The sequence below is a fragment of the Chelonoidis abingdonii genome, chromosome 25 (genome assembly GCF_003597395.2).
Source record: "Chelonoidis abingdonii isolate Lonesome George chromosome 25, CheloAbing_2.0, whole genome shotgun sequence".
NCBI classification, from domain to species: domain Eukaryota; kingdom Metazoa; phylum Chordata; order Testudines; family Testudinidae; genus Chelonoidis; species Chelonoidis abingdonii.
The window spans coordinates 6,853,641-6,878,682 of NC_133793.1; the positions used below are offsets into that span (position 1 = coordinate 6,853,641).

Genomic DNA, 25,042 nt, shown 5'->3' on the forward strand with positions numbered 1-25,042 from the left:
CAGTTGGATGTGAGAAAATGTAGTCTCCTCAAAGAAAAGAGGCTCATGCTCTGCAACTTCTAAGATACCACCTTTGCTTGCTCGCTGCTGAAAGATTCACACTGTTCAGCTCTGAAGTGCTTTTTATTCACAATATGAATCCTTCATGGTACTCTCCTTTACCTGTAGTGTGCAATTTTCACTCCTCTTCAGGAATTCAACAAACCTGTCCACCACTCCTTGAGTATTTATCACTTCATCTATCGGAGGATTTGGCTCTAGGAAGAAGGAGGCAGGGTCAAAACTCATTAGGGGCATTTAAATTTAATACAGAGGTCTAGTTCATTGCATTAAATCCACTCCAACAATTTTAACTTGTACTTGGGCTGACAAGGCAACTAGCCAGAAGAAGGCTTTTTTCACAGTTCACCCAGCTGTAAGTCACAGGAGCATTTTCTAAATGCTGAAAAGCCAGTAAGATACAATACTAATTGTCAATATAGGTTTGGTATTCCCTCCCCGTCCAGTGTTAATCAGGAACAGAGAGGCAATGGGCATAAGTGACATTAGATGGAATTCTTCTGGCCCCAAACCCAAAGTTAACTCTCTGTACAGCACCAAGACTGTGCTAACTGCTTCAGACAGCTAAGACAGTTACCTATGAGAACTTATGAGCTAGCTAAGAAAAGGAGCTCTGCTTTTACCTTTGGAGAGCAGTTTCCTGAATTTCTGGGTAGTTGCTAGCTGCAGATCAGGGTCTTCTGAGAAAAGCATCTCTACCATCTCTCTCGTGATCACTCCCTCCTAAGATGGCAGGAAAAGCAATGTCAGAACCACAACTCCAAACTTATGGTTGCAGACCTCAAAAATCAGAACAACTTAGTACCACCAGAATCCTGTGCTCATCCTTTTGATCTGCAGACTAATCTAAGTCAGGACCACACTACTCTTGAAAGTCTAATCCTGGAAGGCTTTTAAAAAACTTCATCTGCAATATTCATAGAAGTGATGAGTGCATGGGGTTACGAAGGGTAGTGAATTAAGGAGTACTAGGGCATGGTACCTATGCATTTGTAAAGGGTTAAAGTTTGTTGATTTTGTGATTCCCAGAATTAAGAGTCTGTGTAAGGAGGCACTACATTACTCAAGAAGCCTTACCCCAGTTGTGGCAGTGCTGACATAGGAATCCATGAGGAGGCTATCAAACATGGCAGCATCTTCATTAATAAGTTCCACATTTCTCCTTTTAAATAGCTGAAAAGAGATTACAACCAGAGTGAGTGGTATCTGTCACAAGGCAATGCCTGACTTAGAGTCATCACAACTGAGCAGTCTGCTTCCGCAAACCAAACACGTGTTAGACCAAGTGCAGCTTAATAGGGGAGTGGCAGCTTAACACACTAGCTTAGCACCTCTGCAGAATAGTTTGACCTGTGAATCCTGGTAAGAGTGGACCAAGTTCTACCCTTAGCAGTATCCCTGGATTTCCCTGGGGCTGTATGGCATAGGCAAGGGCAGAACTTGGCCCAATGAGTTTAGAAAAGAAGAGCCAGGCTGTAGACCAGGGGTGAGGCACAGGTAGAGCTGTGCCGGAAGCTTGCAACATTTGCCAGTTCTGTCTACAGGAACTTCTCACTTAACATTGTAGTTATGTTCCTGAAAAATGTGACTAAGAGAAACAAACAATGTTAAGTGAATCCAATTTCCCCATAAGAATTAATGTAAAGGGGGATGGGGATGTTAGGTTCCAGGGAAAATTTTTTCACCAGACAAAAGACATGTGGTTTGACTCTTAGCTGTGACTAAGTAAGTGAATATCCTCTGGCCCCAGGGCTCTGGTGAGGGTGTGGGCCAACAACACCCCCCCTCCTAGGCCTGCAGAGTCCTCCCCAAGCAAGCTCAGTGGGTTTCGGCTGGACATGGGAGCCAGGCAGAGCAGGCAAGCAGCAGCACATAGGAAGGGACATTGTGCTGCATCCTTCCCCAGCACCCAACGGGGATGTCTCTGCTGGCCTCTGAGCAGATGATCACACAAATGCCTGCTCCAGTCAATCAATTAATGTCCCCCCCACCCCACCAGGGTGCTGGGGAGACCAATCTGCCAGGTTGCATGATACACTTGGGACACACAACACAGAGACATTGGGCCTCTAGATCCCTGCAGAGCTGGAGACAGCCATGGGCTTCTTGGGCCACAACCACTGACTTTTCAAACTGCCAGGGGCAGGTGCTTGACCCTCAGCTCTGCCCCAGACCCCACCCTCATTCCACCCCTTCCCCTAAGGTCCTGCCCTCAGCTCCCACCTCTTCCCACCCCATCCCCGTAGCATGCTGTGTTCTCACTCATCCCCCCTCCCAACCTCCCTGCATGCTGCAAAACAGCCGATTGCAGCTGGCAGGAGGCATGGAGACAGAGGGAGGAGGCGCTGATCCATGGGGCCCGCTGGCGGACAGGAGGCGCTGGGGAGAGGGGGACTGGAGGGCGTTAGAACATTGCGTAAATTTAAACGTGCATGTTCTCTAATAGAATAGTGACTTAAGAAAACAACTTTAACAGGGGTGATTAAATGAGTTACTGTATCTCATTTTCACATACTCCAACTAAAAAATACCAAGGACAAGGAAAAGCCGCAGCCCATTCATTTACTTGTTCTTCCTGCTCAAGAGCAGGCAGTGCCACTTTTTAGCTGGCCATGAAGTCCTTAGATCTCCCCCCAAAGATATGAGATCTAGGAAGTCTTCCCCTTATCCATGATCACAGAAAGCCAGACAGATTTCCACTGTGGTATCTGGAACACTGCATTTGCAGCATGTGCAATACCTGTGAAACCCACAGGGAGCAGAGAGTTCTCCAAAGGAGCCACATTCTGAGCAAAGGTGTGGAAAAAGCCAGCAACATTCCACATCCATATGCTGAAGCAGCCCAGAGAGGGGGGAAAAAAAGAAAAAAAGTGACCCATCAACTCTTCATCAGCTGGCCCCTTGAAGGAGCAACTGTTGGGTAACAGCATTTCTGGTTGAATTAAGCCCCTTAACATCCCCCTCCACACAGATTACCTGTTGCTCTCGTTTCTGTTTGCGTAGTTGGATCCCTTCCTCTTCCCTTCTCCGACGCATTTCCTCAGGGTTTAGGGCTTTGTTTTTGTAACTCTTCATTCGATAGTTATCCTTATCCTTTGCGGGACTTGCCATGGTTTCTATGAAAAAAGAAACCAGAAAAGTAGGATCAGATTTCACTGCAGTCATACTGTCCTTCTCCCCCAAGGAAAATGGGCACACGTGCCATTGCACAGAACAGTTCAGTTTAACAATCTCTTAAGAACATAAGATGCAGTTGAGATATCCAACTTAGAAAGTGGATTACTGATCTACAACTAGTGTGTTATTGTTTTATATAGTGTGAGAATGTTCTAAGCTAGAAGCTTGACACAAACATATCTACAACTCTGATAAGCAACCTGGACCTGTACGTCACTGTATGAGGCACACTTCTCCCTGCGTGAGGTTAATACTCACTGAGCTAATACCATTGTCCTCAGGAGACAGCAAGCCTGAAGCTACCTGGATTTTCAACTTTAGACTGTGCCAAGAGTACCTGCACTGTACTACAATCACAGGTGTAAGCAGCACCTTCAAAGAAGATTATTCTTCCTCTCCTCCCCACCCCACGTTCTCTACAGCAGGCCAACAGGTCAAGAATTTGATGACCAGTAACCACAACACATTCAGACATTTCAGTGCAGCCTGGTCTGCGCAGAAGGTGTTACACTGAGTTAGGAGTTAAAGAAATTCCATTCTGACTCATTTTGTGTTGTAATGTAGGGAGACTTTGCAATTTATGAAGTTCACACTTCCATAAATTTAAACACAGCACAATCACAGCTCCAAACCATTCAGAGGTGAACATATGTAGGTCTGAAGTCTAGACAGGGCATAAAACAATCCAACAAAATTCACTTCAAACAAAACTTCAGCCTAATTCCAGCTCTTTAAAAGAGAAAATTACAAGCATGCAACACACCATTTAGCTGGGAATGGCATGCAGGCCAGGCTTGTCCAGAGAACTAGACTATTTTGATGGTGTTCAGCTCTCTGAGAAGCACTGCTAATTATTTTGTCATGTTTCAAATCAATATTTTAAACTTTGGTGCCTACACATTCCACTCTAGAGTCACAGAAATAAACATTGTTGTATTTGGCACAGGGAGAGCAATTATTGCTAATTAATTAGTGGCAAAAGAGGAACTCAGAAGTAAGACTATGTACATTTTTCAGTGGTATCCAGTTTATGCAAACAAAGTACTGCCTCAACAGGGTTAAAAGAGTTTAGTATTCAAGTACAGATTCAGCCAAGCCATGTGTTTAGTGTGTTTCAAATCATACATGAGCAGGTGTCATTCCCAACCCTGTTTTAAGATACAATTTACAAAGTGTAGAGTAAAAACATGCATCTCTTCCCAGGAGATCACACACACGATAAAGTTCAGTACAAGTCTCCCTACCCCCAAAAGCTTGGCTGCTCGTAGGATTCCTACCCCAGGACTACTCCACCCACACCCAAGTCTTCTCTAGAGGTTCTCCCTCCTCCTCTATATCCAGATGAATTAAAGCCAGAAGCCTCTGAGTCAGGAGAACCCATTTAAGGTTTTCCAGCAGGATGACACACACACACACACACACACACACACACTTCTCTGTATTATCTCTCTTCCTACTGTATTTTTCACTCCATCTGATGAAGTGGGTTTTAGCCCATGAAAGCTTATGCCCAAATAAATTTGTTAGTGGCACCTTAGGGACAAGTACTCCTCATTCCTTGTTGTGAAATGGACAAGCAAGACAACTGAGGGCCAGAGAACAAAAGATGCATGAAGAGATGGAATGACTGGCAGGATGGGTTGCAAGATGGTACAAATTATTTACTTCTAACTCTGCTTAATATCTCAAAGTCCAGAAAAAAGGCAGTTCCTCATTGGTACAAGTTTAGTTAAACTGAAGAATGAAAACCCTTAAAAAAGGGCTTGCTCTGCCTTGGTACAGCAGTCCCTGCTTACCTTCTCAGAAACAGTAAGTCAAGGACTAAAATGTTTTTTTAGTGAGCACTGATCCTGGATCACTGCTTGGAAGAGTTTATACAGCCTGAAAACATTTGTAATAGTTCCAAATGTTTCTAGACCTGGCAGATCATACAAGAATGATCATTGATCCCTCTTCTAAATGGCAGTGCATTTTCACTTACCAAAGGCCCTGTTTATACTCCAGCTAAGTCAGGGAACCAGGGGTAATCTATTATTTGTGTGTCAAGGTCCAAATTTCTTGGTCAAAGTTAGTCAAGGTGCAGACTCCAGGGAAAATACAAAATGCAATAGTAGGGATAAAAAAAAGTAAATAAAAAGATTTCACAGTGTTCAAAAGCATCTAGTGGTCCAGACTTGGCCTGCAGTCCATCTATTGACTACTCCTGCAGGGAGCCTAACTACAACAGTTACCTCTTCTAACAGGCAAGGCCTAACCAAGTCCAAGTCCCTATGACTCGGACAAAGCCTTGGACTGTCTAGGGGTTTCACTCAGTTAGGGCGATGTAGTTCTACACTACTATTCTGTGTCACAGACAAATTCCCCGCCCCCAGGCTACTATATATAGTTGTTCTAGGGATGGGGCTTTTGCTCTGTACTTCAAACCAATGTAGTTTAACACTTGGCAAAAAGCCTCATAAAAAGACTATAAAAGGGCGTGAAATGAAGGCTGGATATGGTCACTGATTTGGTTTGGGTCTGTCTCATATTTGAAGTTCAGAGGAATAACTGGCAATTTCCCAAGAATATACTTAATGTAGCAGTTTTCCTTATTCTAAATGTCATCAGTTATGCATGACTAGCCATTGATGATGGATTTTCATCACTAAAGATGAAAGTCAAGACCTTGTGGAAATTAACTTCTCGTATCTGCCTCTCCCCAGCCCAATTATTATGGTGCACTTAGAAAGGAGGCAAGAATTAAGTAATAGCAGCTGAATCAGAGGGTAGAGCTGATTGAAGCCTATGAAGATCCTTATGCGTATTGCACCAAGATGTCAAAATAGGCACATTAGAAATACCAAGGTAAGTGGTCAGCACAAACTAATTGAGATGAAACAATCCAACAGCACCAGCATTAGTACCACTCCTATAAGCGATCATACTGCTATCTTAACATTAATGGCTCTATCACAGCTGCTTGAGGTAAGGTAAACAATAACTGCAACCAGTGGTGTTCTGTAAGATTACAAAGGCATCCTAAGAAATTCCAGGTCAAGACTTCCCCTTCAAAAAGGTGATGGCTCAAGCTAAAGGCAGTTTTAACAAACAGAACAAAATAAAACAAAAAGGGAGGAGGAAAATAGTGAAGTGGCTTAGTACGACATACAGGATTACTAGCCGGTTAGTCATATAAATAGCCAAATGACACATGACAGTTCAGCTGCCTGGAAACTTGCACAATCCCAATCTCTGTTCCTGGCTGGGCATGCCTTGGTGTTCTGGACAGCTCTCTTAGGTTCAGGATGCCAGGAAAACAGTACAGTGAGACCAGCACCAGATGGAAGTCTCATCAGGATCCAAGTTCTTAGAATGTGCCAAGTTTGCCGTGTACCTCACCCAAAAGAGGCCTTATGGAACTGAGCGTGGTACAAATGCTGGGCTACTGCTGGGAGGCCCTGTAGATTCAGCAAGCCATTCAAGAGGGATTTTCATACTGGCTAAAACAAAGCACAGCAGACTTCAGACATTAATTTACCTGGCACTCAATTTTCCATTACCTCTTGTACACGTTCACTAGTTCAGGTGCTTTCATCTAACTCTTTTCCGAGGTATCTTCTACTTGATCCTCTAGTGAAGTCGTAACACTGAATTTGTGACATTCTATCCCATTTCCATGGCAACAGATGTCACAAATTGAGGATTAGGATTTCACTACAAGTTCAGGCAGCAGCAGAAGGTGGACTGTGAAGTACAAACTCTTCAGCAAATGCAAATATATGGAACAGAGTACCTTGCCAAGGAAAAATGCTTTGTGCACAAGTTGCTTGTTAAGTTTGTTCCAGTGAAAGAGTCCCTATTAACCCAACCTACCTGCAAGTCAAGCTGTGTCAATGTTAACTATTAACCCAAACTTTACCACTGCTCAAATACTTGAAGGACAGCCCCACTGAGTAATGCTATTCATATAGTTTAAGATCTTTAGCTGCTAGGAAGAGCTATCATCTATTAAGGCTACAAGATGGCCTAATATATTGAAGACAGATGTTTAAATGCCACTCAAACCACACACTTCCACTTGGTATTTTAATGTCCTGAGTCGGTACTTTAAAATGCTGCATTTCTCACAACCAGAAGGGCTGTAGTTTAAGGTAAACCTGAATATCAGCACTTTTCTTTTAAAAAACTGCTCTAGAGATTTAGATGTTGATCATCTAGAAATTTTGCATTTATATGGCTGCTCTGAATTTGGAGGATCCCAAACCATTTTACAAGATAAATTGTTCTGACTCACTACAAGGGTGTCACCTAATTAGTCACCATGAGTTCTCCTTAGGAGAGGGTTTCCCCTCTACAAGCACTGATTCAGTCCTACCCATTAAGTCAAGATCTGATGAGATCTCTGCCCAAAAAAAAAATCAAGTCGTGTCTGTGCTATGCCAAAAAAACGTATTGGGTAGTGAACCAGTTAGGAGTCTGGGATTCCCAACTTAACTACTGTGCTTGTTTCAAGAAAAGCAAATGCAAAGAGCTAATTAAAAGCAAATTATCCTCCTCATGGAAGACTTCATGTCTCTGCTCCGGAATGCTGCTCAAGCAACATGCTCAGTTCGCCCAATTGCTCCCCAGAGGGCGGAATGGCCTCTACATTTGGTAGTAAACCCTCTGGCCCTTTTGGCAGCAGCACTAGCTGACAAGAGCAATGCCCTGCCCTCCTCCAGCAACATGCCTGTCTTGGGGTTGGAGAAGACTCAAAGGGACATAAGAGCCTGAATACAAAAGACTCCTGCAAAAGGGACCATGAACATCCTTTTCGCAGGACAGCAAGGAAGCAGCACATCCAGCCTATTGTATTTCATTTCACCAGCTTCCCCTTGGTCCTCACCACTCATGTTGCCAAGGGCAGCAACACTAGTTGTCTGGGGATCTTCTTGCATCACACTGCATTACCCCAGCATGTCGCAGCCTCTCCAGTTCAGTTTTGCCTTTCTGCCTGCCATGGCTAAGATCAAGTGTCAGTATCTTTTGGCCTATGCAAGGCCGTGATTAAGTGTTTTGATGTTTCTGGTGTTTTGGTCTTGAGATGAAAACCTGGTCTGTGTCCCTAGGACCTTGAGGTGAAAATATCTTCAGTAAAAAAGGAGAAAATTAAGCCTCACAGCATTCCTGTGAGGCAGGGAGTCAATGTTTGAAGATCCAAGATCTTTGGATGGCAGGTGTTACGGACTGGTTAAGTATTACCTCTTGCCTAAAAAAAATGGCTACGAAAAGTGCACATTACCAGTGTCCTAGCTGCCCTCTCATGGGCCAAGTTCACATGCCTCAAGTCATTTTCTCCCTCATGCTGGTATAATTAGGTTCATAGCATAAACAGTTCAAACAACTGATGTGCAGCCAGTCTTAAGTATAGAGAGATGTACCTCATCAACACACCTAAACCTCTGACACCCATTATAAAAAACAGCACAGTAACCTACAGACTCCACCCCAGAGGTCCAGCACCACAAGTGTTTTTATCCTAATTTACAGACACTAACATTCTAGTTAGTTTCATAACAACTAGAAGACCACTAAGTCATTTGATGGCTGATCACTGACCTGTACAAATGAGTTGGGAAGTCAGCTCAAATAATAGATTATAAAGCTATAAGGGACCATTGTGATCACCTAGTCTGACCTCCTAGACAGCACTGCCCACAGGACTTCCTTGATTTAATTGTTGCTTGAACTAAAGTATATCTAATTCCCAGGTGGTACATGTCCAGGCAGGGATGACAGTCACTGGCAAGGCAGCATAGGTGAAGCTTGTACTGCTTCTGCCTAGACAATGCTTGTTCTGTGGCTAAAGAATATCCGTCTGGAGGGCTGTCACTTCAGCACCTCTGAGCGTGCACGACAAAACCCAAATCCGTTAACCTTTAAGAACTTCTGGCTCTTTCCCTTTCAGAGGATGAAGCCCATTTGAGAAGCTTCTCCTCATTCATCACAGGAAATATAGCTCACACTCTTCCTTTAAAAGAGGAACATGAAGGTGGGTAGTCTCGTTTGCCTCGGTTTAATCACATCACTCTGATCAAGTCTGGGACAGATTTCACTTCTTCCTGGATGGAAGTATTCCTCTTTGATGTCATGCTCATTCATAGGCTCATGCGTTCCATAGTTAAGAAGCTTCTTACTGCAATAAAGTTTATACACAGCAATTCCATTGACTAGAAGGGCTACTATTTGCCTTTGTATAGAACTCTTTCCTCAAGAACCCCAGAGCTCTGTACCTCCAAATCAAATCTGCTATTAGCCCCCAAGATGCCAAATCAAACGTATCAAATAAACTGCGCTAAAATGACACATTAATACATTTAAGAAACAGGCTGTGCATATCAAATAGTAAATGTTCATTCACAGCCTGAATGCATAACAATAAGCAGCCCTAGCTCAATAGGCCACACTTGTATTTCAGAAAATCCAAGAACTGTGTATACAGCATATGGTTCAATACGTACGATGGAGAAAGGCTGCGTGAAGCTTCAATCATGGAGACCAGGCAGTGGCAGGGATCAGCAGAGACATTCAAAAAATACATTAGATTACTAGTCCTGAATGTAGTCCTTGGGTGGGCTGGAAGGATAGTTTTCCCCTCTCTATGGAAGATGTAGAGTCCAGTCTGCGAGTTTGGCAACACAGGAAAGAAGGGGAAGTGACCACTCCCCACTCCAAGGCTAACTGAGGGACCAGTGCTATAATCTCCAGTCAGAAACCAAACTAATTTCTTGACCAAGAGGGTCATGACTGCAGCACAGCATCTCAAAGGCAAGTTGTATTTGAATTCCAGTGGGAAACAGATGAATCCATTAAAAACCCAAAACAGGTGCACAAACCGAACAAGGATTCAGATTCAAAGATTGATGAGACTGGATTAACATTAGTGAGGTTACAGCTAGGAGAAAAAACCCATCTGGAGACTAGCAGCTCAGTTCACTGAAGACTAAGGGAGAAGTCACAGCACACCCCTCACAGAATGAATGCAAGTCCATAATGTATAAAAAGCCTTTCCAAATTAATTCTGAATATGCATTGAAATTGAACAGTGAATAAAGGTTATGCGTTTTACAGGACTGTAAGGCATTCAGCTAATCAGAGCATTAACTGGATGCTCATGCTATTTCTACACTGTATGTCATGTCTTTTGAGAGGATTGTGGCACAAAAATAAGACTAGTGGTTGCTTGGATTACAAGTAAGTGACTTCTTTTCACTATCCCACCTTTCCATTCTGGCAACAGAATGAGAGAGAGAATAGAAGTGGTTTTAAAATCCTACCTGAGAGTTTTTTGGAGGTGGGATGTGGGTTTTCACTATTTAAGAAGTAGTAACAGGTTTACAAATCCTTCCTTGCCAGGAAAATATCAGAAACAAAACAATTACAACAACTGTGTAGATTTGTTTAGAGAGACATTATACAGTAAACAGGCATCAGATCTCTGTTTAACAGGGTTTTACCATATGACAGAGTGAGCATCATTATGACACCTATGACAGGTTTCTAATGATTTTACTGAGTGACATCCAATTATGCATATTTAAGAGACCAGGCATGTCTGTCAAATGTTAATACACAAAAAATGGACAGGTCTGCTCTCTTTTTTCAGCTGAATGTATTTTGAGTATTGAATAAATTATAACCAAATATCTAAGTACAAGTCTTATTTTGCAGGATACATAATTGGTGTTAATTTTTCCATAATGACCTTCCCTTTTTTTTTTTTAATAATCATTCCTCTACAGTTGAACTATTTTTCTCTTCCCAGTGAGAGGCTGGCAGTAGACAGCAGATGAGATTGATTTTTCATTTCCTTTTGTAAGATCATTTCTGCCAGGAAACCAGTGGAGAATTACCAAAAGATCTGTTAAATTCCTACCTAGGTTTTTAATACCATGCTCAACATCGTGGTATCCAACCACCTCAATAGTGTATCCTCAGCCTAAGTGATGCATTACAAAATAGTGTATCCTTAATAGTGTATCCTCAGCCTAAGTGATGCATTACAAAAACCATACCCTGGTAGCCAGCGATTATTTCTCATAGCTGGGAACGGGGTAGAAGGATTTAAATCATTTGTTTTACTTTTCTAAAGTAATTGATTTAGGTCCCATTGAGACTCTGTCAAGCTAATTTAAAATGTGCTGTTACAATTTTAGAGGAGCAGCTCATCTCTCTTTGCATCCTCCAAACACCCCAACCCTAATCATACACTAATGCTAGAGATAAATAATTTTAACAAATTAAAATGAAGGGAGAATCCCTGCAATTTTTACATAACATTGGTCTAATGACTGTCCATTCTGTCCCCTCCAAAGCAGGCCAACATGGGCTACAATCTCCACTTTCCCGCTCGACTTATCTGCGGTCATTGCAAACCTCCTGTGTGAAAGTCTAGTGCTGCTGGATCAGAAACCCAACTAGGAATTTTCAGGCTGTTACTCACCCACCCCCTACATTACAGAACATACCTGCTTCAAATAGTTTCCCTTTTGGCAGCTTGTTAAAAGCCTCCTAGCTGAGTCATTGCAGGGACTCACATGGTTAAATCAGGACTTGGGCTGCTTAGTCAGAGGCAAAAGCAGACTGAAAAGGGAAACAGTTACATTAGCAAATTTGATAGCATGAATTTCTTTTTTAAGCCCAAACACCCTTTCACAAAGGCAGCATTGGAAGAAAGTTTCTATAACTAAAATGGAATATGAAAGCAGTTCTGCTGCTGGGCAGGGCAAAGGGGAAACCACACCTGACAGCCTAATAACCAGGGTAAAACAGACATGTGCCACCACACCCCCACCACAAGAGGCCACATCTTCAGATTTAAAAAGAAGAGAACAGTTGTGTCAAGTTTATTATATGCTGTATTTAACTGTAGCATCATCAGCTTAGTTAAATTTTTTTAAAAGTGTTAGATTTCTACAACTGCAGTAGAGAATTTCATTGAATGTATGTGATGAATTCCACTGATATCAAACTAACTTGTTTGCCCAACAGTACTGACCAGCTATGAAGCTGGTCAATTACCTTGAAATGGCACCAAATGAATTTTTCTGGTATTTGTCAAATAACTTATCGACTGATTGAACGGTACTTGGCAGTTATTAATCTCACTATGTTTTGTTTTAGTTATATTTTCCGATCTTAGCTGAGTTACTCCCTTTCTGAGACTTGTCTGCAAATTTTAAGGAATCACTCAGTTTCTGACCTACCTCCCTGTTTCTCAACTCAGTTTGCTCACTAAGGACTCCTACTGCATTGTAGCCCTTCCCTGCTCCCATAAAACCCACAGCTGAAAGAAATGCCTGGTCACTGCTGATCTCAGTCTCTTGGTATTTTATTGACTTGACACATTGAAACAGTTTTGTCAGAATGACTAACTTGCAGAGGTGTAACAAAAGCCACCCTGAAGTTTGCATAAATTCCCCTCAGGTTTCCCTCGCTACAGACCCGTGACCTGTCAGTGATGACGTGTGTATCTCCTGCTCACTTTCCCCACTCCATGCTCATGTTTTGTACATCTCTGAACACAGAGCATCCTTGACAAGTTGTCAGATGTTTGGGGTTTTCAAAAAAGAATCACATTTAAACATTGAAATACCCCACCCCAAACAATAAACTGTACACATCCATAGCTCTGGCCATCCCAGGGCACATTAGAGTATATGACTACAGCACCACAAACATGGCCACCCTGGGAAAGAAGGCACTAGTCAAGCTGCCCAGAACACAATAGTGGGACAAGGGACAGTCCCTTCCCTCTGCCTCCTTATATGATCTCTATATGGCCATCCAGAATAGACAGGGGCTCAGGACAGTGAACGGTCCCAAAGAAAAAAACTCTTCCTATATTATGAAATCAGAGGGGGCCCCCCCAACCACAGCATGGAAAACAACCTGGATGAACCCATGTGAATGGTTTTGGAGCATTTCAATCCAACACTTCAAACCCAGATGAAATGCAATTAATATGGTTTCCTCTTCTTACTTTATTGGCTATATCAGATGTTAGGATGTGACAATCTCACAGCAACCAAGAGCCCCCACCTGACCTCTAGCAGACTTGCCCACTAAGCCAGTCAGCGAGACCAATACTCAAGTTATCAAGAATGATAAAGCTTTCCAGCAAAAAGCAAGAGAGGGGGAGGGGGCAATGGAACCTGTACCCAGGCCTAGGAGAAAGATGGCAGAGATGGCCTAGTGCTGTGTTCTCACTTTGTCTCTGGAGCAGAAATGGTAATAACAAAGGCACACAAGATAAAGCACAGAACACAATTCATACCCACTTCTGACAGATACCCAATGCCCTTTATATATTGTCAACATTTGCCTGATTTGTCATGCCAATGAAGTATTACTGAATTGAAACTGTAGCATAAAGGGCAATACTAACAGGCAAGTCAGTGGACTAGACACCTGATTTACAACATCATTCACCTCTAAGTTTAGGATCTGTCTCATAATGGCTATATATACACAAAACACTGTGTGTGGCTAGCAGAGATTTTCATTATAGGGTGGCCAAGGCTTTACAATACAGCTTGGCATGTATTTGCCAGCAGACACACAAATCGACTGCACTGCATGTGCATCTCAAGGACAAATCAAGCTCTGCAAGCTTCAATGGAAAAAAGTTTTCTTCCCCATTTCTCTGAAGTTTCTACGCCTGTCTAGAAGTTTGTCTTCCAAGCCCAGTTTCATTTTGCAGAATCCTGAACAGCTGCCTGCAGCAGATAAGGAATCAACATATATTTTCAGCTAACTACACAATTATCTTCAAGGAGGTCAACAAGCCCACATACACTGAACAGGAAACAGATCAATTTTAATAATCACTAGGGTGACAAACTCAGTAGGTTCCTGTCTTTGAAGGGACTGTTTCCAATGAAATGCTTCCTTCAGAGCACAGTCTGTGGAAAGGCAATGGCTTAGGTTTAAAAATCAAGCAAACCTACTGCAGAATACACACCTCCTTCATCCCAAAGGGATGAGCATTTCATGGGTTAGAACAGGGGTCGTGAGGTATTACATGGGGGGGTCACAGGTTGTAAGCCTCCACCCCAAACCCCGCTTTGCCTCCAGCATTTAGAATGGTGTTTAAATATGTTTAAACATGTGTTTAATTTACTGGGAGAGGCAGGGAGGAAAAAAAAAAAAAAAAAAAAAAAAAATCGCACTCAGAGGCTTGCAATGTGAAAGGGGTTGCCAGTAAAAAAGTGAGACATCCACTGGGTTAGGATGAGTTAATGGCTATTTAATGGTGCTGGAAACCAAGACAGGCAAAAACAAACAATGAAGTGGAACATCACCATACAATATCTGGACTATTCATGAACATCTTAAGTGACTGATGTGTCTGCAAGTATCATGTTAGATCATGGAAACCTGCTTTAGTGTGAGTAGTATGCCCTGCTGTTGCATCAGATACTACTCTGGATCTATATAGCACCTATAAGGTTGCTAGGATTAACTCAATATTTATAAAGTGCTTTGAGATCCTTGAATGAAAGGAGTTATGAATGTGCAATAGTTTTGAATACAATTTTCTACTAAATACACTAACATAACATAAATGAAAGTCTCCAGGCTCTCTTCTGCTTTCATCTGCTAATTGACACTTCCTTCATCACAAACTAGACCACCAACTTCCTGCTAGGAAGTGGCAGAAAAATTGTCTCATTCAATTAGAAAACTAAACCATTCAACATTATGGAGCTAATGAAAACAGCAAGAGGTATTCCTAACATATTTTGGAATTTCATTTTAATCCCTCTCCCCTCTCTTCCACCTTTCAACCTAGCCACTATATTAGAAAGTTTAAAGAAACACATTCAATTTGAAAACCACAGGTGGAAGATTTTTGTACCTACCAGAGATTACTGTAACTGAAGTAAATTAGCAAAAATATTGTTTCTTTCCATGTACTTTGTGTAATGGACAGCACGTTGTATATGGCCTGTTTCACTGCTTTTTCTAGAGTTAGTGTCTCCCTACTTGAAGGGAGACTCACCTTAATGGGGAACAAACAAAAACCCTTGTAAAATCCAGGACCCTATTTCAAAGGATGTGCTATCAAAGTGGATTCTGAACAATTCTTTTAAGAACTCAATTGGATAGTGTCCTTCTGTAGAAACTAAACTCCTTTTTAAACAAACAGTCTCTTGCTTTACAAGCTGGCAAAGAGATTCCTCCACAAACAGGTTTACCAGCAGCAGCTACAGATAAGGACCTGTCAACATTTGTCTTAGGAACTCCCTTCTTTAAGAGTTCATAACTAAAAACCAAGAGAATTTGCACGATGTTTACAATTATAGGGGGAAAAACTAAGTTGTGTGTTAGCTGTCGTAATGCACATGCACAAAGGGGTTGAGTCAGTGCTGCATACAAACCTTAAAAGAACAGCAATAACTTGAAATTAGTTAATAACTTGTTAAAAATGGTTTCTTGTATTGCGTCTGCCGTTCAGTCCCCCTGATAATTTGTGCAGTTTTACACTGACTTTTTCAAGTTGTTTTTGTCCCCTAGTGGAAGACACAAAGGAGCAAAGTTGACCGTACTGGAAAGCACTATCAAATGTCCAGATTAAACTGAAAATATTCCTTCTGATTTTAGTTACTATTTTTAAGTGTTACTTACAAACACTAATTGGGAAACAGTTCTGCAAAGAGTATGACTTAAGAATGTTCTTTTAACTAGGATATTTTCTGTGTAAAATGTTTGACTCTGCAACCTTTACATTTTCTCCAGGTAGGTATTTTAATTGAACAAAAACGTTCCTGAATGTTTAACACAAATAAAAACAAATACAGTGAACGCTGAGAACTGTCTTAACATAGCCTGCCTTAGATCCCATAACTGTGTGCTTTGCACACAGTACATTCTGTGCTAGTAAAATGCTTATCCACGCAGTTCTTTTGGATGTCTGGTGCCCCAGTCACCATTGGCTCATCCCCTTCTGTTTTAGCTACCAAGAGCCAGTGATGTGACATCATTACTGGAACATGCAGCCCGTCTACTCATGGAACTGGCTGCTCAGAGAGAGGGAAAAAGTAAAGATTTTCTTCTGGGGAATCAGCAGTCACTTGTTATATTGGTTTTTCACTAAATTCAGTCCTTTTAAGATTGCATTTATTCTCCCCATACCTCCATGGGAAGGTAGCCATCCATTCTTCAGCTGACTTCCAAAACCACTTTCCAGCTTCAGTTCTGCTTGCAAGCCACCCCCCAACCAAGATTCTGAAGTTCTCAGCAGCCTTTTCACCTGAGCAAGTGCAGTTCTCCTTGTCTGTTGTGGACAGTTCCCCAGCAAAAATGCAGTTGAAAATCTACAGTGTGTAATATTGCCCCAGCTAAGATCAGCTTAGGCATTTGACGAAGTCAAACAGTTAAACTCAGTGTTTGAAATACTCTTGACAATTGCACCATTCCAGATAGCCTTCTTGCAAGAGGAGTTTCAAGGCAACGAGGTATATAAAATCTGGGCATTCCCATCTTTGCTAACGTGCTCTTTGTTAAGAGTCAGATAGTATTGTATATTTTTTCCCTCAATACGAGATTTTAGGTGCATGTGACGCTTACTTGTATAGAAATTTTTAAAAACCAAACCCTAATTTTTAACTGTAGGTAATGAGGATACTAATTCCTCTACCTTTATTACACTAACCATTTTAGCACACAGTCAATTATCCCAAATACTAAATACATGCTCACTGCATCCAGACCAATATGTACAAACAAGCCAAAGCAGCCACCTAGCTACTTAAACTTGCCAGCTCTGGGATCCAAACAGTACTCTCTTAGTACCAACGCTTGGTGCTACTTGGTATGCTATATAAACCATCCAAGATCATCATTTATATGCCCAAGTTGCATAGTGAATGAATGAACACTTGCTTCTGAGCTCTAACACTACACATATTAGAGTCCTAAGAGTAATATTGTATTTGACAAACACACATGGCCAAATCATTGGCCCAGTGTTACAGATACATAAAGAGGCAGAATTAACACCATCTGCACCACCTCAACTTTGGCAGTTTCTGACTTTTGAGCACTCAACATACAGACAGACATACTGGGTCAGACCAGTGGCCCATCCATCCCAATACCTTATCTTCCGATCAGCCAGTGCCAGAGGCTTCAGAGGGAAGAACATAGCAGGGCAATTACTGAGTGAACCATCCCATTGTCCAGTCCCAGCATGCCATGCTACCTTAATATTCTATCAGTGTAGGTTTTTAATAAATGGTCTTTTTTTAATTAAATAATTGTCACAAAACTGTATGACTCTTTAAAATAAGAGTAAGACATTAAAGGGAAGGGAAAGTGATCTTTGAATTGAACCATTAATTTTAGATTGAGGACAAAATATATATATTTTTAAATTCATTGTTCACTTTTCTACTGTGATTTTTTTAAATCTAATATCTAACTCTCTGGTCAGGATTTTACATTCCAAGCTCTATCATGAGTCCTTATAGAATTGTATAGTCTAGAACATCTTTAAGCATCATCTTCCCCAGACAGACATGTGGCCACCTTAAGTAGTATTTTTGTGGTGTGCCACAGAAGAAGTATTTGGAGGTGGAGTAAAAGCTTGCGGCAAGGTCATGGTGTGCTAATTGTATCCTAGCGTGAAGGACATTTAACTAGAGCTGGCTTACTAGACAACATCAGCAGTCAACTCCAACAAGATGCTAGTCCTTGCTTTTACAAAAGCATCTTTAGTCTGTTGTATAGTTTGTCCTTTCTTCCCCTCTCTCCAATTCAAATCATACCCTGCTAGTTAAAACCCAAGAAAAGAGTCTCACATTTTTCTGGGTAGGAAGTCTTCATAGCAGGCCTAATGAGAGAAGATCAGAGCTTCTCAGGATGCTACTGAAGTACTCTTTGAAAGGCAATGTTCAGTTGTCATTTCTTTGTAGATGTCGGTTTGCTATAGCTATAAACCATATTTACTACACTGCTTAGGACCAGACAATAGCCCAGCTAGGAGAGTTTCCTCTCATTCTCTACACAACACCAGAGGACAGCCTATTCTGCTGTAGACAGAAGAGTCAAATCAAGTTTCTGTGAAGTCCATGACCAGCACTTGAACTCTAGGACTGCAGTTCCCTAAAGCAAACATGGCAGCGCTGTTGCTGCTCCTATAGAACTGAGTAAGTCACTGTACTCGTCTACCACCACCATGGGCTACATATTACATTCAAATAGAGTAGTTACAGTTAAATAGGATTTTATTTTAACCTAAATCAGAATCTGAGCAGCACTCTATTCAGGTGTTTAGAGCACAGTCTTAATCATCTTAATAGAGTGATGTTACAACAGTTTGATCTTGGCTACCCCCGGAAGACCCAGATATGTTTAACATGATGGCAGCACTATGCTGAAAAACTTTAATTCCTTAACACAGCAAGGGAAAAACAGGCTCCTAGAGACAGCTCAGTTTTCTCCAGTCATCACCTTCTCATGTGGCATCTCCATTACCGGATGTTTGCAACCACGACAGTCCATTCTGTACAATCCTCCGCTAATCTAATCTTCACCTTCTATGAAGCTTAAAGTGTAAAGCAATTGAAGATTGCTAGATACACGTTGATTAATGAGAGACCTGACACTAGACCATATTCATACTGTGGATGGAGATTTGCTAGCAATAGCTGCATTTGAACATTGTTGCTGCTGGAAGGTTTCTGGCACAGTTTCCCTGAAGGCAGAACCAGGCTTCCCCTGCCCCAACCCAAAAAACCATATAACACTATTATATAACCAGTACGGAGAGGCAGGAGAGGTCAGCTATATAGTTAAGGTCTCAGAAAAGTAATTCTTCTTCATACTGCTCAGAGAACAGTGCTAGAAACCTGTAAGCAACACTCACATTTAAACAGCTGTTGCTAGTTAGCTTGAAACCAAGGACAGGGCACCCACAAACTGAACATCTGTGCAGAGCTATACAGGCCCCTACTCAGCAGCCTGCTTCTCTCAAAAAGGATTAAACAGATCTGCGGAACAGAGAAGCATTTTTAAGTCTCATTCCTGGCTACCTCAGGATCTCTCCCCTACTAAGTCACTAGGAAACAGTCCTAGACTGATCCCACATACACAGTGAAAGTTTTGCCTCAGAATTGGACACTGGTAAAAAACACACACAGAGCTAGGGTGCCTTGGGTTAGGGAAGAATTGGTCCACTGACCTTCAGGACGTGTATATGGCTCATCTAGTCAGTGAGAAAGGGGAAGGGATTGGTCAGCAGCATTTTGCAGAAAGTAACAGATAGCGAGTAGCTTATGTTTTCATCTTCATACATATGCCCTGAGTATTATTTAGACAGAGGCTACAGTGTGCTAGGTGCTTCCCAGACATGCGAATAGACAATGCCCAGCTCCAAAGAGCTGGTTAGGTAAGCACATTTTATAAGTCAAGAGAGAAAGTGATTCCTTGCCACCCTGTGCATTGTATGGCTGGCATACCAGCCTGACAGCCAGGTGAACAGGCCCATGGCTGCCAAACTATCCCATTGCTGCAATGATTTTCGTGGAACAACAAAATGACTGTGGTTGTCTGTTTCCTCTCTTCCAAGTACTGCTGATAAAGCCCAACCAAATACTCTTTACCTTGCAACACTGGCAGCACAATACAGCACCTTCCTTCCTAAGCAAAAAGGGCAATGCCTCTGAAATGCTACCACTGTGTCAGCCAACAACTAATTAAAACAAAAGTGAAAGCGGGGAAATTTTGGCTAGGACACTGGGACAAACCCCCTAGTAGGCAAAAAGGTCAGTGGAGTTTTGTGCATCCCCCACAGAGCAGGCTGCAGCGACACTGCAGGTCTCCCAGAAAACCTGTACAGCCCCTTAAATTGCATCCGAGCCAAGGGCCCTAAGTACAGCTCCTCAGCACGCACGGATTGACCGCTGCTCCACCACGATGGGGGGGGGGGGCAGCTTTCACCACGATGGGGGGGGGCAGGCTTTCACCACGATGGGGGGGGGGGCAGCGCCAAGCGACCTCGCTCAGAATGAATAAGCAGAAGCGTCTCCAGAGAGACGGGCGGCGCTGACACCCAGACCGGCCCTGGAGTCGCCCCGCGCCCAGCAGAGACTCAGGCCCCACGAGCAGCACCCCCCCCGAGTCAGAAACACCGGCCGCCCCGCGACGCCACCCGCGGACCCCCGGGGAGCCAGGAAACGCTGCCCGAGAGGAGCAGACCCGCCGCTAACGCCAGGGGCACAGGGCGGGGACCGGGGCGGGCAGGGGACAGACACCCCGGGGGGCTGAGGCCGCCCATCCCCAGACACCCTCGGGGGGACCCGGCGCTCGGATACCAGGGTGATGGGCCCAGGGGCGGGGGGACCCGCCGGGCTGGAGCCGCCCCCCGTGGGGCCCGCCCCCCGCAGGGCGCAGCGGGCCCGCAGCGGCCTCCTCACCCATCTCCAGCTCCGGCGGCTCGTCACCAGGCTCCGGCTCGAGCTGCGGCGGCCACAATATGGCGGACGGGGGAGGGGAGGGAGGGAGAGCGGAGAACGGCGGCCGCGAATGGACAAACCTCCTCAGAACGCGCCCCGCCCTTTAAAGGGATAGAGACACCGCCGGGGGAAGGAGGTGCCGCCTCCCGCCCGCGGCAGCTGTCTGCGCTCCTGGGCGCCCTCCTGCGGCCGGGCATGGGGAATAAGGCCCCAGGGCTCCCAGAGCTGCCCAGAGGGGTCAGGTCTGGGTTCATGGGGGGGCTGGTGCTGGGAGCCCAGGGCCAGGGCCCCACAGTGCCCATGGGCTTCTGCTGGAGGTGGCCGGGTGCCAGCTGCCCCCCTTCCCTGCCCCCTACTCCCGCTGGCCCTGACCCCTTTTCCTACCCTGCCCCCTGCTCCCACCGGCCCTGGCCACATTGACCCCTGCTCCTTCCAGCCCTGTCTTCTGGTCCCAACAGCCCCAACCCTTTCTCCTGCCAGACCAGGAGATGCTGCCCTGCCCCCTGCTCCTGCCAGCCTTGGCTGACATCCTGCTTCCTCCAATTCCTCCTATGGACCAGGGTGGCTGATTCTGGCCAATCAGAACCTCCCCTTCACTCCAGCACCAGCATCCCCCTCTGCATAGCCTAGGCCTGGCCGCTCTCATCCACCCAAAGCTAGTCCCAGAGCACGTGTCCCAACAGACTTCAGTGGAACGACTGTCTGCTACCTGAAACCTGACCCAGACTGGAGCTGGGACCCAGAGGTGAAAGGCTCCATATCCCATGACTCATTCTCTGATCCATCCTGTTCCAATTCTGACTGCACCCAGTAACGGTTCCTCCAGCATCACTACCCACCCAGCCCTAGGAAATGTGCGAATGAAAATAAATAAGGAAAAGTTGTTTACTTGTTCCCATCATATAAGAACTAGGGGCCACCAAATGATATTGATGGGTAGCAGGTTTGAAACAAATAAAAGGAAGTTCTTCTTCGCACAGTGCACAGTCAACCTGTGGAACTCCTTGCCTGAGGAGGTTGTGAAGGCTAGGACTATAACAGGGTTTAAAAGACAACTAGATACATTCATGGAGGTTAAGTCCATTAATGACTATTAGCCAGGATGGGTAAGGAATGGTGTCCCTAGCCTCTGTTTGTCAGAGGGTGGAGATGGATGGCAGGAGAGAGCTCTTATGTCCTGATGTGTTTGAAGCCTGTTTGCACCCTGTTTGCTTGTCTCTGCGGGCAAGGGAGATTTACACATCCAGGTGAATGACATTTTCTTGCTGTCTGTGGTTGCAAGTATTAAGTGTATGATTCCATGTTGGAGCGAGTGCAGGACTGAGCCTGCCGGTATCCCCCCCCAAAAAACAGCTGTGTGTTATGCTAGCAGCATCAAGCCCGCTGGGAAAGGATTAAGTGAGTTCTGCTGAGTCACTAAGGGAGGTGGGAGTGATTTCATAGAGCGCTTAGGGCATCTTGTAGAAAGAACACGGGGAAATGGCTGATGTTTGTTCTCCTCTTGTCTAATAGAGTGAAGAGAAAAGGAAGTTCCTGGCAGTGGTACAGAACCTGTACAGAATAAAATTCTTCCCAAGAATATTGACCCTAGCTGGAGGAGGCAGCGCCTTTCCTGTTGTGTTGCTCTAACCTTCAAAGGAAGAGGAGGTTGGGGGGAGCACATAAAGGAGACAATCCAGCTTCAGATTTGCCATCTCCTCTTGCATGGGAGGAAGCTCTCCTCCTCCTTCCCATGGATTCTGTCCCATGGGCAGCCTTAATTTTTTTTGATGGCTTCCCCCTTGAAGAGGCACAGCTGCTGCTTGCACCCTTCCACTGCGTATCAGTCCCTCTCTCCACCCCTGGCTGCTCAGCCATTCCCAATGAAGGGCTTTGTCATGGCTCTGCCAAGGATAAGTGATGTATGACCCATATGTACTTCCCATTCATAGGGTTGCTGGGGGCACTTCCCTCTCCTGCCCCTCGGGAAATCAGCATTAAGGTGATCCTTCCTCCAGCTCTATTAGACATGGAAGGAGAAGGGCTGGGGGCCCAGGTGCCATCTAGTCACTTCAGGTTTTTGCATCTTCCAGTTGCTTAGAGAGGAGCATGATCTCTATGCAATGTGATAACAATGTAGAGTTCCACTAGCCAGTGTCAGACTGGTTGACTTAATCTTAATGTCAGACTGGTTGTCTCAGAGGACAAGCTTATGGTTCCTGGGACAGCATGACATCCCCAGCCCCCAGTGTCATCGTCTGGCTGTACTGTACGCAAGCCAGGCCCTGCAGAATGGCACAGCTACACATCCCAGCTTGGAAGCTAGCCTCACATGCTCCAGCAAACATTACAAATACACTGCTGGAGCACAAGTCAACATCCCCTCCCACGAAGCTCTGGCTGGTCAATTTTCTGTGAGCTGGGGGCTGATTGTTCTCTCTTCTCTTACTCACCTCTTTCTTCGTGGAGACCAAGCAGCTGTTCTTATCACAATGCAAACACACACAGAGGTCCCCAGTTAAATAACCTGCCGATCAATGGACAAAGGGTGTGATTGGCAGTGAAGGAATTAGAGGAAAAGGAGCAAAGGCTCACCCAAAACCAGGAGCGGCACCAGGGTTTTTGGCGGCCTAGGCGGGGGTCCTTCTGGTGGCAATTCTGTGGCGGGGTGGGGGGGTCCTTCCGCGCTCCCGGTCCTCGGGGCACTTTGGTGGCGGGTCCTGGAGCGAGTGAAGGACCCGCCGCAGAATTGCCGCTGAAGACCCGGAGCGTGGGAGGACCCCCCGCCGCCGAATTGCCGCCGAGGGCCGCAAAATGCCGCTCCCACAAATCCTAGCGCCCTAGGCGACCTAAATGGAAGCACCGGCCCTGCCCAAAACCACTGAGAAACTATTATTTTTCCTTGAGAAGAATGGTTTAGTAGTTCCGTATGTACAGTCTACCTATGTCACTGCTGTTTATTATCTTCACAGGAGGCTTCTTAGGTCAAGAACGGGATTGTCCAGGGTCCTGATTCCCCCCTGCCTTTCACCTGGAATACGTCACTTAACTGCTTCCAAATCAGAATGCTAGTTACACCCATTTTGCACAGCTGTAAGGGTCTATCCCATGCACAAGGCAGGAGCGAATCCGACCCTCTCTTGTGTACAGAAGATTAAATATTAAAATCCCAACCACTGGCTAGCCCTGGATTAAAGCAAAGACACATCCCAGGTACATGTTTGCTTCCACCATTTTCCAAAACCAGCTTGGTCAGGAGAGTGAAGAACAAAAATAAAGATTTCACATTTGGCAGGAAGGGAGAAGTTCTGTTTCTAAGTGTCGCAGGGCAGCTGTCGCAGGACATAGCTCTATCGAAGATAGTAGAATGGAAATGCCACAGACATACACAGAGCTAGCCTGGACTGTGGCCAGTCATCCATTACGGGAGCCCAGGACACAGTGAACTCTCACAGCTGATTGGACTAACATGGGGCTTAAAAGCAAAGTTTTGTTGTGGCCGAGCACAGAATTTCAGTGTTAGTTCCAGGCTGGTAGAGCTGGGGAAAAGCCAGTGACCACCCACTTTCCTGCATCTCTGTGAAAGCTACGCATAGCAACTTCTTGCACAGCTGGCTCAGGTGCACACAGCAGGGCAAGGCAAGTGAGGCGAGAGAACAGAGGCCAGGGGGTCTCCCCAAGAGCTGGAAAAGATGAGGGCTGAGGGGCGTGCCCATCCCAGGGGATCCTTTCTCCATTCTGCAGGGAGCCTGCAAGCTGCTGGGCAGAGGCAGCTGGATTTGCTCTGCTCTTTGTGCCAAATTGGTTGTTTCTATAAAATTAAACAAGCCAAGATTAGAGGAAAAACGAGTCCATGTCAGCTGGGCCAGCACCTGGGCTGGCTCCAGCCCTGGGTGTTTCACTAAGCCCAGCCTGGGGTGGAGGAGTGGGATCCTCTCTGCACCAGCCACTCACAGGTGCCCTTTAATCAACTCTTTGCAGTTATTCAAATGCATCAGGGCAGAGCAGGGAGGGAGACCCTGCTGGGCTGTGGGAGAAGCAGCTGGGTCCCAGAAAGGGGGCAAATCCACTCTGCCCTTTGGTCTCAAACTTCTCAAGGACGGAGGCATGGCTCCCAGAGTGCACCCCCTCGGCTAAGTCATGTGACTTTGGAGGCAGGACATGACAGGCATCACACGCCACCTTAAGGGAGAGGCCCCGCTAGTGCATCTCCTGCCCAGGACAAGCTGGGCTGTGTGACTCAGCTGCAGCCCCCTCCCTACCCCCTCTCTCACCTCCACTCATTACCAGCTGCCAGATCTGCCTGCTGTGACCCACGAAAACGTCTGGGAGAAGCAGTTTGCATAGGA

General features: G+C 44.8%; 1 protein-coding gene across 3 annotated transcripts in view; it reads right to left on the reverse strand.

Annotated features, from left to right (window-relative positions):
- Positions 1-20,755, reverse strand: part of KPNA6 (karyopherin subunit alpha 6) — a 33,501-nt gene extending 12,746 nt beyond the window's left edge. The window contains exons 1-6 of one of the 3 annotated variants that reach the window (XM_075060814.1): positions 15,120-15,259; positions 13,687-13,973; positions 3,037-3,176; positions 1,138-1,233; positions 684-783; positions 163-257 (exon numbers count right to left, since the gene is read on the reverse strand). In XM_075060814.1, coding sequence (XP_074916915.1) covers positions 163-257; positions 684-783; positions 1,138-1,233; positions 3,037-3,171 — 426 coding nt within the window. In that variant the 5' untranslated portion in view covers positions 3,172-3,176; positions 13,687-13,973; positions 15,120-15,259. Of the gene's footprint in view, positions 1-162; positions 258-683; positions 784-1,137; positions 1,234-3,036; positions 3,177-13,686; positions 13,974-15,119; positions 15,260-20,675 lie in introns of those variants that run through there. The other 2 variants (XM_032787796.2, XM_075060815.1) reach the window with 2 other exon arrangements.
- Between the last annotated feature and the right edge of the window lie 4,287 nt (positions 20,756-25,042).